This window comes from Hemiscyllium ocellatum, chromosome 7 (genome assembly GCF_020745735.1).
Source record: "Hemiscyllium ocellatum isolate sHemOce1 chromosome 7, sHemOce1.pat.X.cur, whole genome shotgun sequence".
NCBI lineage: Eukaryota > Metazoa > Chordata > Chondrichthyes > Orectolobiformes > Hemiscylliidae > Hemiscyllium > Hemiscyllium ocellatum.
Genome location: NC_083407.1, coordinates 89,587,086 through 89,602,559, shown reverse-complemented (window position 1 = coordinate 89,602,559; position 15,474 = coordinate 89,587,086). Strand labels below are relative to the sequence as shown.

Below are 15,474 nucleotides of genomic sequence, written 5' to 3'. Positions count from 1 at the left end.
TTAATCCCTGCCCTCCTCTTCACTTTTTTTGATCACGCAGCACTGCACTTTGTCGAGAAGAGCACTGCTTATCACTAGCCACTCGGGTGTTTCTTTTCTTCCTGGTGGTGAAATACAAATAAAGATTTACACACTCATTGTTCTTCCCTATGTCTCACACCTGCGAGCACACACACACACCATAGGCGCTGAGGAATGAATAAGCACTACCGCTGTTAGGTAGTAATGTGGGGGCTTTAGAAAAAGACAAATCCAAACCAGTTGCATCAATCTACATTTAGCCGAAATGCTGGACGCTCTTATTAACAATGCTACCAAGAAACTCTTATTCATCAATAATCTGCTCAGCAATCCTCAGTTTAACTTCTCTGTCAGCAATTTGCATTTCCAGAACTCTGCACTGCCTTTAACCAAATATGGAAAGAGACTTGAATCTTACAAACAAGGTGAAAGTGAAATCACAGGAGCATTTATCTTAGGTTGGCAACAAACAGCCCAATTAAAATTGAAGTCAATGGCAATGAGGGAAAATGTCACCATTGACTGGAGTTAAACCCAGCACAAAGGAAGATGTCTGAGATTGTTGGAAGTCAACTTATCTCAACCAGAATATCAAGAAGGTGACTTACTACCTTCTCAAAAATGATCAGGAATAAACAATAATTGTTGTTCATGACAGGACCATACATATAAAAGGAACCATTTAAAACTTTGTGGCCCTGTTCATTCACCTGGCTCCTATTTCCTGATACTCTACAAACAGAATATCTTGCATATTCACTTCCACAACGTTCACCCCGACCTGGATCAAAATGACTGGATTGCATTGCCTTCTTTTTCCAACAACCTTACAAGTCAGTTTTAGATAACTTGATTTGCTGGTGCAAGGATGAGGAGCTATCACATGGGACTCCTAACCCTGCTCTCAAATCATAGTCTTGCTAGTTATTGAATCCCCAATTACTGCCACATTATGCTTCCCTTCCATCTACAGACAATCTCTTGTTATAAATAAACACCAAAGTTAAAGATTTTTACTGATCTCAAACAGTTACTTAATTCAAGTCATAATTCAGCACTGCTGATGCACAATGCCGAGCAACAGAAACAGATATATGGACTAACCTACTGACTGTGGAGCAGATGTTGCTTGGGGGAATATGCAGCCGAAGGACACATATGTAGATAAGGTCAAGAACAAAAAACAAAATTCTGGAAATATACAGAAGGTCAGTCAACTGATCTGTTGCCTCTGTAGATAATGTTCCTGCAGCATTTTGAGTTTTATTTCCAAACTACCAAAATTTACTGGGTTCTAATTAAAGATTACATTTGAAAAGACAGTGATTTAGCAATAGTTGGCAACGATGAGAATACTAGGAGTTCTTGACATAGCAAGGGAGAAGATGCATGCTGCAGTAACCTAAATTAGTTTAATTTGCATACTCTGATGCAGAAAAGGGGCGCAAAAAGTAATGTTCCATTTTTAAAAGGTAAGGATTCTTCATGACTCTGAAATGGTCCGACAGAGATAGATGTCTCATTTGATTTGTTTGGGTACTTAGGGCACTTAACATTTTCAATCACAGCAGCATTGATACTCTCTGCAATAATTTATTTATTTAAGAACTATAGCACATAGTGGAAAGATAGCCTGAAACGTGGAAACATTTTAAAATTCAGAAGTGTAATTTTGCACCTATATCACAACTTAAAGATCACAAAGTTTAGAATAAGATTTATTAAGGCTTAAGATATTTACCATACCAAATAAACTTAATTTCTAATTTAATAAATGGTAGAACATAATTAGACATTTCTACACATGAATTCTCTCTGGTTGGAAATTAATTAGATAAACATTTTACTAAGGTTTATTCAGTAACTTCATCATTTACTGTTTATATTAACAAAGTACAGTTGAAGTGCCGAAGTGTGAATTAAATATAGAGGAAGATGACGATTTTACCCATTTTAGCTCTTCTGTTAGAAGAAGCATATTGTCACAGTAGCACAACATTCATGGATCTTGATGTGATAACCAAACGTAGGTACAAAGTTCAAGCTACATTCTGACAACACTTCTGGACAGATAGGGTATTTCATCTTCCAAAGTTAAACTCTACTGAATTAGCAATGTGTTTCACTATTCTGTTGATTTCTGATCCATACTAATTGAATATGCTGATATTGTTTAGACCAATAATGCCCACAAATTAGTAAACTAGTTCTCAAATGTACATCTTGTCTAAGGAAGCAGCACAAATATTTTAATGTGAACTTCAGTCAACTAAAAAAGCTTTCTGAAAGTTAAATCAGAATAGTATCCTCTCAAATTAGTTCTGATAACCATTTTTAAGACACAGACTTAAAATCTAATACCAATAAATTTCTTTCAACAGCATCTGTAAAAGTTATCACCCATTTATTTCTCACCTGTGAACATGGATTTCACTCATTTTCTTTCAGATCATAGAACCCTTAGAGTATATAAACAGGCCCCACAATTTACAAATGTTTGTAATTTTACCAGATATGTGATGAATTTCCAAATTTGAGTTGTTGATGTATATTCAAAACAATAATGGTCCTAGCACAAATTGTTGAAGCCTTCATTCTTGAAGCTTCGACCCTTCCTCTAACATCATTCATCTATCAAGCTTATTTGTTGGCTACTGTGTCCTTTTGATAGCTGCTTGACTAATACCAGTGCGTTGCTTAGATTAATTTGGCAGCAATAAAACTAATAAATGGTTTTATGGTGGTTTAGGGTATATTACAATTCATACAGTATAAGGTTTGGTTAGGGGGAAAAGGTTTAATCCCCTAATAGAAATTCTTCAAATGCTGAATGCTTTCTGCCACTCGTTCTAAATTCTGGAATCACCTTGCTTGTCAATTTCTCAGATCACCAGCAAATGTAGTAAGGCTCATTTACAGTTCAAACTCTCACACAGCCGAACTAAACCCTTTTTTCTGTCGGTACAGCAACGACAAAAGGTAGCACACAATTCAAGAGGGATGTCCAAAAATATATCCTGTGGGCCACACCGTGAAATGTAGTACATAGTTCAGAGAGGAGAATGCTATTTATATAGCTACATCGTTATAGTTATTCACGATGGACTTTGTAAATCTGGGCTGTTAGAAAGGATTGCTGTTAGCGATGTTGTGTCAGGATTGAATATATGCTAAACGAATGGCAACTTGCGACACTAATTAGTAATTCAAAGTTTGTGAATAGATTTGTAACTCGGGTGGTCGTTGTTGTGGTTCTGTTCACTGAGCTGGGAATTTGTGTTGCAGATGTTTCATCCCCTGTCTAGGTGACATCCTCAGTGCTTGGGAGCCTCCTGTGAAGCACTTCTGTGATCTTTCCTCCGGCATTTGTAGTGGTTTGAATCTGCCGCTTCCAGTTGTCAGTTCCAGCTGCCCGTTGCAGTGGCCGGTATATTGGGTCCAGGTTGATGTGCTTATTGATTGAATCTGTGGATGAGTGCCATGCCTCTAGGAATTCCCTGGCTGTTCTTTGTTTGGCTTGTCCTATAATAGTAGTGTTGTCCCAGTCGAATTCATGTTGCTTGTCATCTGCATGTGTGGCTACTAAGGATAGCTGGTCGTGTCGTTTCATGGCTAGTTGGTGTTCATGGATGCAGATCGTTAGCTGTCTTCCTGTTTGTCCTATGTAGTGTTTTGTGCAGTCCTTGCATGGGATTTTGTACACTACATTGGTTTTGCTCATGCTGGGTATCGGGTCCTTCGTTCTGGTGACTTCTTGTCTGAGAGTGGCTGTTGGTTTGTGTGCTGTTATGAGTCCTAGTGGTCGCAGTAGTCTGGCTGTCAGTTCGGGAATGCTCTTGATGTACGGATGTCACCTAGACAGGAGACGAAACGTCTGCAACACAAATTCCCAGCTTGGCGAACAGAACCACAACAACTAATTAGTAATTTCCCAAAAAAAATAGGATTCAAGAATGAATCCATAGTTAAACACACAAATGATGGACGAATAGCAAAAGCTTGAAAACCATTCTATTCTACCCCTTGACGGCATGCATTATTACCCAAAGGGCTGAAACCAACCAAGTGAAATGCGATCAATGACAACAGGTACATTTCAGAAACAGACACCAAACGGATATTGGACACTGCAGTGCAAATACCCTCCCACAAAACAACAGCGGAGAGAGGAGTTGCAGCTGATCATGAGACTGAACGCAGTCACATCATTCTCATCATATGAAGGATAGCCAACCATAGAGGTTTTATCGCAACTTATTCCACAGATATTTCGATGGTGCAGTTAGACTCTGCTCCTAACCCAGCCGCTATGTGAACTGCTCCAGATCGGCTGCAGACTATGGATGATGGAATAGTGCCAGCTCCTTCTCCACCGGGAAGGTAATCCATATTTTTTTTAAAAAAGCATCGAATGGGGTGTAGATGAGGACACCAAAAACAAACATCGACGTCCCAGACCGGGGCCTGAACGGCCTCAACCCAGCCCGGGTTAATTTCATGGAGCCCTGCCAGGTCTCCCGGGGCACTCACCTCTCACAGGGTCCACACCCGTCCGCTGACTAAGAGGGCGGGCAGACAGTCGGACAGAGGCCTCCAGGAGCAGCTCACTCACATCATCTCAGTCCCTTGAACCGCTCCCTCCTTACACCAACATGGTGACGTGCGCGCTCCGTGGCGCGCCGGCAGCGGCGTGCACGCTCCCTCCTGACTGCGTTAGTCTGGCGGTGGCGTTCACGGTTCCGGACTCTCAATCTAAATTCATTTTCCACCTCTGCGCGGATGGTTTTTTTTAAAAAATATTTCTCATTGTTGGGATGTGGCTATCGCTGACCAGGGCAGCAGTTATTGTCTGTCCGTGATTTCATGGGAGATCTGGGATGTGCAACTTCTCAAATGTATTTTTGAAGCTGCACCCTTCCAGGTAAAGTTAATAATCACACAACGTCAGGTTATAGTCCACCAGGTTTAATTGGAAGCACACTAGCTTTCGGAGCACCACTCTTTCATCAGGTGGTTGTGATCCCTTCCAGATAAGTGGAGGTGTAGGTGGTGAACGAGTTTTGAGGAACCAGGAAGTGTGTTGTTTACTGCAGAATTTCTACCATCTGATGCAGTTAATGGTAGGGCACTGGGGAATGTTGTTGAACAGCGAGACCTAGGGGTTCACGTACATAGTTCCTTGAAAGTGGTGTCACAGGTAGACAGACTGGTGAAGAACGCATTTGGCACACTTGTCTTCATTGATCAAAGCATTGAGAAGAGGAGTTGGGACATCAAGTTGAGGAACACTGGTGCATGCTGGAAAAGCACAGCAGGTCAGGCAGCATCATAGGAGCAGGAAAATCGACATTTCGGGCAAAAACTCTTCATCAGAAGGGCTTTTGCCTGAAATGGTGATTTTCCTGCTCCTCGGATGCTGCCTGACCTACTGTGCTTTTTCAGCGCCATTCTAATCTTGACTCTAATCCCCACTTCCGTGCAGTACCCACTTCCGTCCAGGACCATTGGTGAGGCCACGTTTGGAGTACTGCATATAGCCTGATCGCCTTGCTGTAGGAAAAATATTAAATTAGAAAGGATGCAGAAAAGCTTTACAAGGATGTTACCAGGATAGGAAGGGTTGAGTTATAAAGAGATACTGGATAGGCTGGGAATGTTTTTCTCTGGCGCATAGTACGTTGAGGCATTACCTTTAAAGAGGTTTATAAAGTCATGAGAGGCTTAGAAAATGTGAATAGCTAAGGTCTTTTTCCTAGGATATGGGAGTTCAAAACTAAAGGGGATAGGTTTAAACTGAAAGGGAAAAAAATTAAAAGGGAACTGGAGGGGGGTGACTTTTTCACAAAGTTGGTGGTGTGTGTATGGAATGAACTGCCAGAGGAAGTGGTAGATGCCAGAACAGTCACATCATTTAAGACATTTAGTCCAATACATGAATAGAAAGGTTTAGAATGATAGTGGAGAAAGTGAGGACTGCAGATGCTGGAGATCAGAGCTGAAAATGTGTTGCTGGAAAAGCGCAGCAGGTCAGGCAGCATCCAAGGAACAGGAGATTTGACGTTTCGGGCATAAGCCCTTGGATGCTGCCTGACCTGCTGCGCTTTTCCAGGAACACATTTTCAGTTAGAATGATAGTGGCCAAACACTGGCAAATGGAATGAGTTTAGTTTGGGAAATCTGGTCAGCATGGACAAGTTTCATCTGGCATGACACTGGTCCAGTCGCCCAGTATTTAAATGCTGGACTTTTACTATTCATTCATCTCTATTCTGTAACTGATCTAAAGCAGTTCATATACTCGCTGGATCTGGGACTTAGGCAAATCCAACCCCCATTGTCTGGTCCAGTTCATTCTTATCAATGGTAACTCCAATGTGGGATACTCAATTGTCATTTGATGTCAAGCACAATAATTAGATTTGCTCATGTTGGAGACAGTCATTGCCTAGAACTTGTGTAGCATGTATGTTAGTTGCCAATTACAGTCTTAGACTGGATATTGCCCAGGTCCTGCTGCATATAGACATGGGTTGTTGAGTATCTGAGGAATCACAAATAGTTCTGAACATTGTGGATTCATCAACTTCATTGTGCAGTGGTTAGCGTCCATACCTCTAAGACAGGATGCTCATGTTCAAGTTCCTTCTGTTCCAGTGGTGTGTAATATCCCTTCTGAACAGCTTGATTAGAAATATATCTATCCTGAGGAGATCCTGCAGAGATATCTTGGAGCTGTAATTATTGACTTCCAACAATCTCAAACATTGTGCTGAGTAAGATTCCAACCAGCAGAGTTTTCATTGACTCCAGTTTTGCTAGGGCTGCTTGACGTAACACTCAGTAAAACGTGCACCTGATGTCAAAAGCAGTCATTCACACATCAAATTTGGAATTCAGCTCTTATGGTAGAACTGATTGACTAGATGTTGATTCAGTGGTCTTTTTCAAAGTTTCTTTTCCCCTAACTTGGTGGTTGTACTAGAAATGATTATGATTCTGCATCATTGCAAATTATTCAATTTGGGGCTTTTAAAGTTGTATCAAAATCATAAGTCACCAACACAGAAAATGAAGGTATGAAAACATTTTTATTTTGGTCATATGGCAGCTTTTATCCAATAATATAGGTATGCATTTTCTATTGGAATTTCTTATGCCAAAGTAATTGGAGTCTTAGGAAAGAAAAAAGTAAGATGAAACTGAAAAAAGGGCATGTGACGCTGTCAGATTACTTTAAGTGACAACGAGGCTGTATATAGGAAGTTCAGAGGAAACATAAAAGGAACTAAGAGAAGCAGAGAGACTATGAGAGAAAAAAGGAATTAACTTGAAAGAGAACCTAAGACAGACAAATAATAAACAAAATCCTGCCCATATGTTTTTGGATCAATGGGTAAATGTTTGGGATTCGGTTACATGTCAGAGCCATATACCACGGAAACAGACCCTTTGATCCAACTCATTCACACTGACCAGACATCCCACTCTGACTTAGCTCCATTTGCCAGCATTTAGCCCATATCTCTCACAACTCTTTCTATTCATATAACCATCCAGATGCCATGTAAATGTTGTAATTGTACACCACCTCCTCTGGCAGCTCATTCCATACACACACTACCCTCTGCCTAAAAACGTTGCCCCTTAGGTCATTTCTAAATCTTTCCCCACCACCTTAAACTTATGCCCTCTAGTTTTGGACTCCCCTACCCTCAGAAATGGACCTTGGCTATTCACCCTATCCATGCATCAGATAATTATATAAACTTCTATAAGGTTTCCCCTCAGCCTCCAACGCTCCAGGAAAAAAAAGCCTATTCAGCATCTTTCTATAACTCAAAAATTATCTATCATCCAAGCCTATGCTACATTTAAAGTGATGGCCAGTTAGTAACAGGGAAATCATTTGCGCTTGAATTAGGGATGAGGATGAGCTGTCAAAACTGGAGGGCCAAAAGGATGCCCTCTCATAATAAAACATCTTACAACATGATATTGGTGATGCATATCGAAGATAGAAAGAGTCCCCCATGTTGGGCACAACCTTTGAAGAAAAGGTAAAATTTGTTGAATTTAATAAGGTCAGGCTGTTATCATGAAGGGGCACTGCAGCCATGCCAAGTGCAGCAGTTGGGAAGGGCAGTTCCTAGCGGAACAGAGGATGCTTCCATCCATAACTTAAGTTTCATTCTCAGGGTGGCAAGACAACTAATGAAGATTCTTCTGGGTGGACCTAATTAATTGATCTAAAACAATACCCACTACTTGTACCAGGATGAAAATCAATGTCCTCTGATGACAATTATCGGGCTTTCCTGCTCCAGTCCTGACCCCAATGGGAGTGTAAAATACTGTTCTCACTCATTGCTCTCTCTCAGCTTCACCCTTTAAAACTCTCAATGCTGTTTCACTTCTCCTTCTCAGACTCAGTTTTTAAACTCTTGCCACTGTCTCACTGCTCCCTCTTAAATTCAGAATGTAAATTGTTGCTTCAACCTCACTATTCTGCCCAGGCTCACTTTAAACTCTTGCCAGTTTCATTGCTTTTGATTAAGTTGTTGTTTAAACTCTTTTTACTGTCTCCCTCATCCTGAGTTGCTGTTTAACCTCTTGTTGCTATCTCACTAGTCCCTCTTGGGTGCACTCTTTTAACACTACGCTGCTATTTCACTACTCCTTCTCAGGTTCACTCTTCAAACACTTGCCCCTATTGTGCTACTCCCTCTCAGATTCACTCTTGCTGCTATTTTCTTCTCTCCTTCAAGCTCACTCTTTTAAACTCTTGCTGCTGTCTTTCATATGGAGAAAAGAGCAAATTGCGTTTAATTGTAGAATGTCTAGACTTTGACTCAGCTCTGCCAACTCTGAATCCTTGCTGCTTTGTATGATTCAGAATCAGATGGTACTGTTACTAGCAGCTCTTTGGACTCAAAATAATTATTCAGTAACAACATGTTGCATTTTTCTCTTCTTTAAAGTAAAACAAAGTTCCAAAAGCTTTTTATAGGAACATTAAGACAAAATATCAGTCATTTAAGCTAAATGAGAATATATTAGGCCAGACATTTTGAGAAGGTTTTTAGCTCAGGTTGAAGTTCAGGTTTAAGTTTGCTTTTGAGCTGGAAGGTTTGTTTTCAGACATTTTGTCACCATGCTAGGTAACATCGTCTGTGAGCCTCTGGTGAAGCGCTGGTGTTCTGTCCCATTTTCTACTTATTTGTCTTGGTCTGTTAAGGTGGGTGATATCATTTCTGGTTCTTTTTCTCAGAGGTTGATAAATGGGGTCCAAATAAATGTATTTATTGATGAAGTTCTGAATTGAATGCCAGGCCTCTAAGATTTCTGTGTGTGTCTCTGTTTCACCTGTCCTAGAATGGATGTGTTGTCCCAGTCAAAGTGGTGTTCTTCTTTGTCTGTGTGTAAAGGTACAATTGACTGTGGGTCGTGTTTTTTGGTGGATAGTTGGTGTTTGTGTATCCTGGTATCTGGTTTCTTGTTGACTGGGATAAGACATCCATCTTAAGACAGGCTAAACAGAGACATGCACGGGAATTCCTAGAGGCCTAGCATTCAAACTAGAAATTCATTAATAAAATATCGATTTGGATCCCATTTACCAACCTCTGAGAAAAAGAAACAGAAATGATATCACCCACCTCTAGAGACCAAGACACACAAATAGAAAGTAGGACAGAACACCAGCGCCTCACTAGAGGTTTACTGATGATGTTAACTAGCATGGTGATGAAATATCTGAAAACAAACCTTCCAGCTCAGCAAGCAAACTTACAACCATTATGCCAGACAACAAATAAATTGGCCAGAGAGGTAGGTTTTAAGCAATATTTTACAGAGGAAAGACAGATTTCAAGGGGTGGTCCCACAGCTTTAAGGCTCAGACATGAGGTTGCAACCACTACTTTTGAAATGATTCCAGGAAGCAGAATTCTTTTTTGGTGGTGGCAGCAATGACAGCAAGTTGTAGGGCTTGAAGAAACTAAAGAAAAGAAAGGAAGATGCAAGGATTGAAAACAAATTGCTTTTTACACAGAGGGATTTGGTACAAAAGATAGTGAACCAAGTCTCCTCAGATTGAAGTACTAACGCTCATTTAGTTTATTAAATGCAGACAAAGAAATTTCAGTTGTTTCTCTACACTTCATGCAGAATTAGATGGAGAAAACAGTTCCATGTTTATAAATATAGAATTGAGCTGGTTACTGAGGGAGAACATATTAAATCTTAGAGAAGAGGAATGTATCTTCTAAGTTGACAAGAAACGTTAATTTGCTGAGGTGCCAGATGATGATATGTGGCTGGTTAAACCAGGTTAGCTTCTATCTTCAATGAAATGAAATCAGCTGAATAAACTGTGCAAAATGGGGGAACTTTTTTTTGCCTGGCAATGAATGTATTGCCACATTTGAAGGGAAATCACCAGATACGTATCATTAAATTACAAAGTTCTTGTTTGTGAAAATACTGCAGGTGTTTATATGATTTTATTGAAGTAAAAAATGACTATCATAATAAAACCAGAGCTTTGTGGTTTTTGTGCTATATGCAACAATTCATGCTATATGCAATAAGTGTCATGTTTATTTGCCATAACAAAAGCCAAATACCCTGCTACTCAAATGAGCTACAAATGTCTTTAATGGGAAGAGCCTTCCAGCATGGAAATGGACCCTTTCCCAAATTAAACTAGTTTTACCTACCTGCACTCGACCCATATCCCTCTAAACCTTTCCTATTCATGTAGTTATCCAAATGCCTTTTAATATTATAACTATATCTGCACTCATCACTTCCTCTGGCAATTCATTCAACAGACAAACCATTGTATAAAAAAGTTGCCACCATGTCCTTGATAAATCTTTCTCTTCTCACCATAAAAATATGCTCCCCTAGTTTTGAACTCTTCCACCCTAGCAGAAAGACCCTTGTCATTCACTTTGTCAATGGCCCTCATGATTTTATGAACCTCAGTAAGAGTCACCCCTCAACCTCCTAGGCTCCAGTGAAAAAGTCCCAATCTATTTTGTTGAAGGTAAACTGACACTCTCTCTCTACATCTCTCCCCCCCCCCCCCCCCATCAAAGCTGTCAAGAAAACCCACTGGCCTTTCACCAGGGAGCTCACTCAGAACCAAGGTAAGTGAGATACTCTTGGAGACATTTTAGTTTGAAGGCTTCTTGAGCCCATTTGGTGCAACCCACTTATACCAAGATGCATTTTAAGCAATGACATCGATTAAAATGAAAGTCCTGAGACAGGGTAAACACTGACCATAATGTCCCTGTGTGCTGAATGAAGGTACCCTCCCCTGAGCTAAATTATCGTTCAGCTACAAATTTCACGTCACTTTGTACTTAATTGCAGAACAAACGTTAATACTGAAAAAAAAACACACCGATAGTGACAATCTCTCTGGAATTTTAACAACGGGGAGAGATGCTGTAGAAGGAAAGAAGGTGGCGATGATTCAGAACCACAATAGTTACTGCTATGCCAAAATAACATGGGAGATTGTGGGCGCTACCTACACGATCTCATAAATTTATATATAAAAAGGGTAATTACTGTTGCACCGATGCGAGCTATCACATTCATTAGTTCTGCCACGGATGTTCGTTTGATAAGGAATTTCTTGAGGGTTAAGCTTTGGACCTACTAAGTCGGCTCGTTGGGTTTCCCTACCCTCTGCCATCACTGCAGGCGCGTGTAGTACAGTTACACCGAAAACTTGAAGCCGGCCTAGGCCCGAGGAGCCGGAAAACAAACGCCGCTCGAGCTGTCAACTGCCAACTGCCAACCGTTGCAACGACCTCGAAGCCGCCTTGATGTGGGGCACCCCTATTGGACAAAGCCCGGCCGCGGGGCGGGGCGTGGGCGCGAGGTTGCAGCCCTCCGCGCTGCGGATTGGGCGGCGTTGTAATCACGTGGGGAGGGGCTCCGTTCGATCAGCCGGGGCTAGGGTTCGGACTGTCAGTGCGGACTGACAGCGGCTGCTGCGAGCACCGAGGGAGCTTAGTGCATCTCCTTCGTTAACATTGCACTCTCGAACAGGTGAGGGATGTTTCTCTTCATCTCCTCCCCCCATCCCATTCACTATTTCAGTAACGATACCTCTTAAAGTAGGTCGAAACTTCAAGGAGAAGGTGAATGGACTTCTTGGCACCACCGCTGCTGATAAGCCAGAAGGAATTCCTTTATTTTGTTGTTCTCTTTCCTGCACACACCCGTCGACGATTCAACGGGTCGTTTAAAGTTAAAAGACGATCGACACTTTCGCTGATTCAATCTCGAGTTCTTCTCTCCCATGCCCAATTGGGGTTTATAGAGTTCCCAGTCCCACCCAAGTCATACAGCATTTGCAATGAGAGGTGGTGTAATAGCAGGAAGAGGTCTCTGTGGTGCAAAGTACAAGATCCGTCAAACAAGTGGTGACAGGCAGTCAGAGAGAGAGAGACGCCTGTATCGGAAATACTGCCATGGGATAAGAATTATGTGGGTTTCTTTTCCCACACTATTGAAGATCAGCCTGTTAGTACGTCTGGTCTTTGTTTCTGCTGGTCACTTGGTTTTGTTTTAAGAAATGCAGGAATGGGCCATCTAACCGTTCAAACCATAAAATACTGTCCAACACTTCTAGCATTCCTCTTAATACCTTTAGCCAATATCACCTTCCCCACCACCACCACCAAAAAGATCTATTCATCCATCTCTGTCTTGTTTATACAGTGGCTGATTTAAACATCCACAGCTTTGGTGGAGAATTTGAAAGATTCATGGCCGTTTGAATAAATTCCTTCTCGTGATATTGAGAGAGTGACCTCAAGTGTCAGATTCCAGAAATAGACTAGAGAGCGTCCATTATATAGCAGGGGCAAAGTCTCTGCATGTACTCCAAACTACACTTTCACTCTTACACTTTCTAATGCTAAACGTTTGATTCATTATTTTTACTGTGACCACCAACAGTCACTGAGAAGTGACAGGCTGCAGATTGCAGAAATGCACCTGATTACATGGAAGATCCTAAGATGGATGAAGATCATAAAAGTGTGTGAATGCATTGTACTCTATTTAAAGTATTTGAGATGTGTAATGTCAGTTTTTGGCATTCACATGATTGAAAAACCAGTTTCAGGAGGTGCATTACATCAACTTGGAATCTTTGGTTTCATCATGAGGTTAAGCTGTTGAAATTTAATCAGATTTGGCAGGGATGATCTAACAAAGTTACTACAATACTACAATAGTTTTAAGGATTAACACAAAGTTCAAATATATGTAGGATACTGTTCATAGGAAAGGTACTCTGAATGGATTCCTTTAACTTTTCTTGTTTCTTTGCAGAAACTAAACAAAACAATGTCAGGTAAAAAGATCCAAGTTGGTTCTGTGGTGGAAATGAAAGGAGATGAGATGACCAGAGTTATATGGGAACTGATCAAAGAGAAACTCCTCTTCCCCTACCTGGAGATAGACCTACACAGGTTGTAACTTAGTGAACATTTCAAATATGGCTTTTATTAATTTAAATGTTTTATTGGCTCAAGAAACAGAGCATATAAAATCCACATTTTGCTTCAAAATTAAGACTTATATTTTCCAATTTTTTTCAATTTTTAAACAAATGTTTTTTGTCTGGTGCTAGCTGATAAAATAGGGATCAGTGATTATTGCACAATTTGCTGTCTGGGTGAGTAAACATATGTCATTAAAATTGCTGATTCACCAAATTACTGAGTCACCAAGCATTTTTTTCCAAATATAAAAAAATTCAATAAACAGCAAACTTATTATTTACATTTTCATACTGTCTTAATTTATCTTGTGTTTTCAGAACTTTCCCAGTATAATGTGTGTAGAAATGACCTAAAATGTATATAAATAAAAGATTGTTTTCTTAATTTTGGCTCTTTCTTTTTTATGAAAGAGGTGAATACTGTTGAGTACTATTGTGTTAAAGCTATTAACTTTTTTTTGTTTGAGCCATGCTAGATGTTATTTTTTAGGAACTATTACTATTATTTTATTCTGAGGAAGGGTCACTCAACCCAAAATGTTAACTCTGATTTCTCTACACAGATGCTAGCAGACCTGCAGAGTGATTCCAGCAATTTCTAATTTTGTCTCTGATTTACAGCATCTGCAGGTTTTCTTTTGAGATTTTACTGTTGTTTAATTCCAAATGTCCCTTGACCTCCACATACAGCCTGTTGGGGTTACAGGAAAGAAAACAATAAGTGGGTCATGGCTGATATGTGTCTTCCCATAACTTTGCCGCAATAAGTTTAATTATAATGTTTGTTCTTTCCCCTGACACAATTACTATCCTGATTGATGTTGGCTAACTCCATACAAACTAAAGATTAAACATGCATATTTTTAACCTAATGCTACATCAATTGACCTGATATCATATGAAAAAAAAGTTTATAATTTCCCTACAAGGTAAATTTCTTCCATTAATCAGGATAACTAACTTGGGTTTCATAGGAATGTTTAGTAAATGTGTGTTAATGATTATTTAAAGTTGTTTAACTTTGTTTTTAAAAACAATGATGCAAGTTTATTTATTGTAGTAGTTAAACAATTTGAAATCCAGAAAATAAAACATCTTCTGGGGAGAGGGAGGGCAGGGATATTTGGCAGAATAATCCAAAAGGCAAATGGCCTATTCCTGCTCCTAAGTCTTACATTCCTATACTTCAATCTCAAAATGAATTTGGATTTTTGGGAAAGTAGTTGGACATGGGCATTTAAAGAAAATTGTGTAAAACCATCCTCGTTTTTAATGCTGTTTTGAGCAGTGGTTAGATGAATCTGTAGGAAATTTATTCTGTACCTGCTTTTAAGCTATTTGTCTTTTTTTTTGAATTGGGAGAAGGAAGAATAGTATTTTCTGTGGAAACTGATGTTTAGTATATGTTCTTTGATCTGAGTTATGATTAGATTAGATTCCATATGGTATGGAAACAGGCCGTTTGGCCCAAGTCCACACTGACCCTCCAAAGAGTAACCCACCCAGAGCCATTCTCCTAACCTATATTTACCCCTGACTAATGAGCATAATACTATGGGCAATTAGCATGCCCAGTTCACCTGACTTGCACATCTTTGGGCTGTGAATGTACAAGGACTATTTAAAGTTAAAAGAGAAGCAGCCACAACAGATTTTGTTTTTGCAAATAAAAAATTAAATGATATCTGTTCTCCAATAAGTTAGTGGTACGATAACATATGGGTTGGCCTCTGGGTTCATTTCAGCATGGTTAGCCATGAATAGAGCCACTGCAGAAGGTTGCCATGAAGGAATTGTAGCTCATTTGGGTAATGCCTCACTACCTGTATGCCACAGAAATGTATTCAAGAGAAACCAATGAGATGAATGTTCACTTCTGAATCCTTATACCACTTCCTTGTAATTCCCCAAAAACAAAA

At 40.0% G+C, this 15,474-nt stretch overlaps 2 protein-coding genes across 7 annotated transcripts in view; one reads left to right on the top strand and one right to left on the bottom strand.

Annotated features, from left to right (window-relative positions):
• Window positions 1–11,785, bottom strand: part of pikfyve (phosphoinositide kinase, FYVE finger containing) — a 154,231-nt gene extending 142,446 nt beyond the window's left edge. For 4 of the 5 annotated variants that reach the window (XM_060827484.1, XM_060827486.1, XM_060827487.1 and 1 more), the window contains exon 1: window positions 4,552–4,654. The gene's annotated coding sequence lies outside the window, so the exon portion shown is untranslated. Of the gene's footprint in view, window positions 1–4,551; window positions 4,655–11,721 lie in introns of those variants that run through there. The other variant, XM_060827485.1, reaches the window with a different exon arrangement.
• Window positions 4,251–15,474, top strand: part of idh1 (isocitrate dehydrogenase (NADP(+)) 1) — a 33,147-nt gene continuing 21,923 nt past the window's right edge. The window contains exons 1-3 of one of the 2 annotated variants that reach the window (XM_060827492.1): window positions 4,251–4,401; window positions 11,124–11,174; window positions 13,384–13,523. In XM_060827492.1, coding sequence (XP_060683475.1) covers window positions 13,399–13,523 — 125 coding nt within the window. In that variant the 5' untranslated portion in view covers window positions 4,251–4,401; window positions 11,124–11,174; window positions 13,384–13,398. Of the gene's footprint in view, window positions 4,402–11,123; window positions 11,175–11,976; window positions 12,091–13,383; window positions 13,524–15,474 lie in introns of those variants that run through there. The other variant, XM_060827490.1, reaches the window with a different exon arrangement.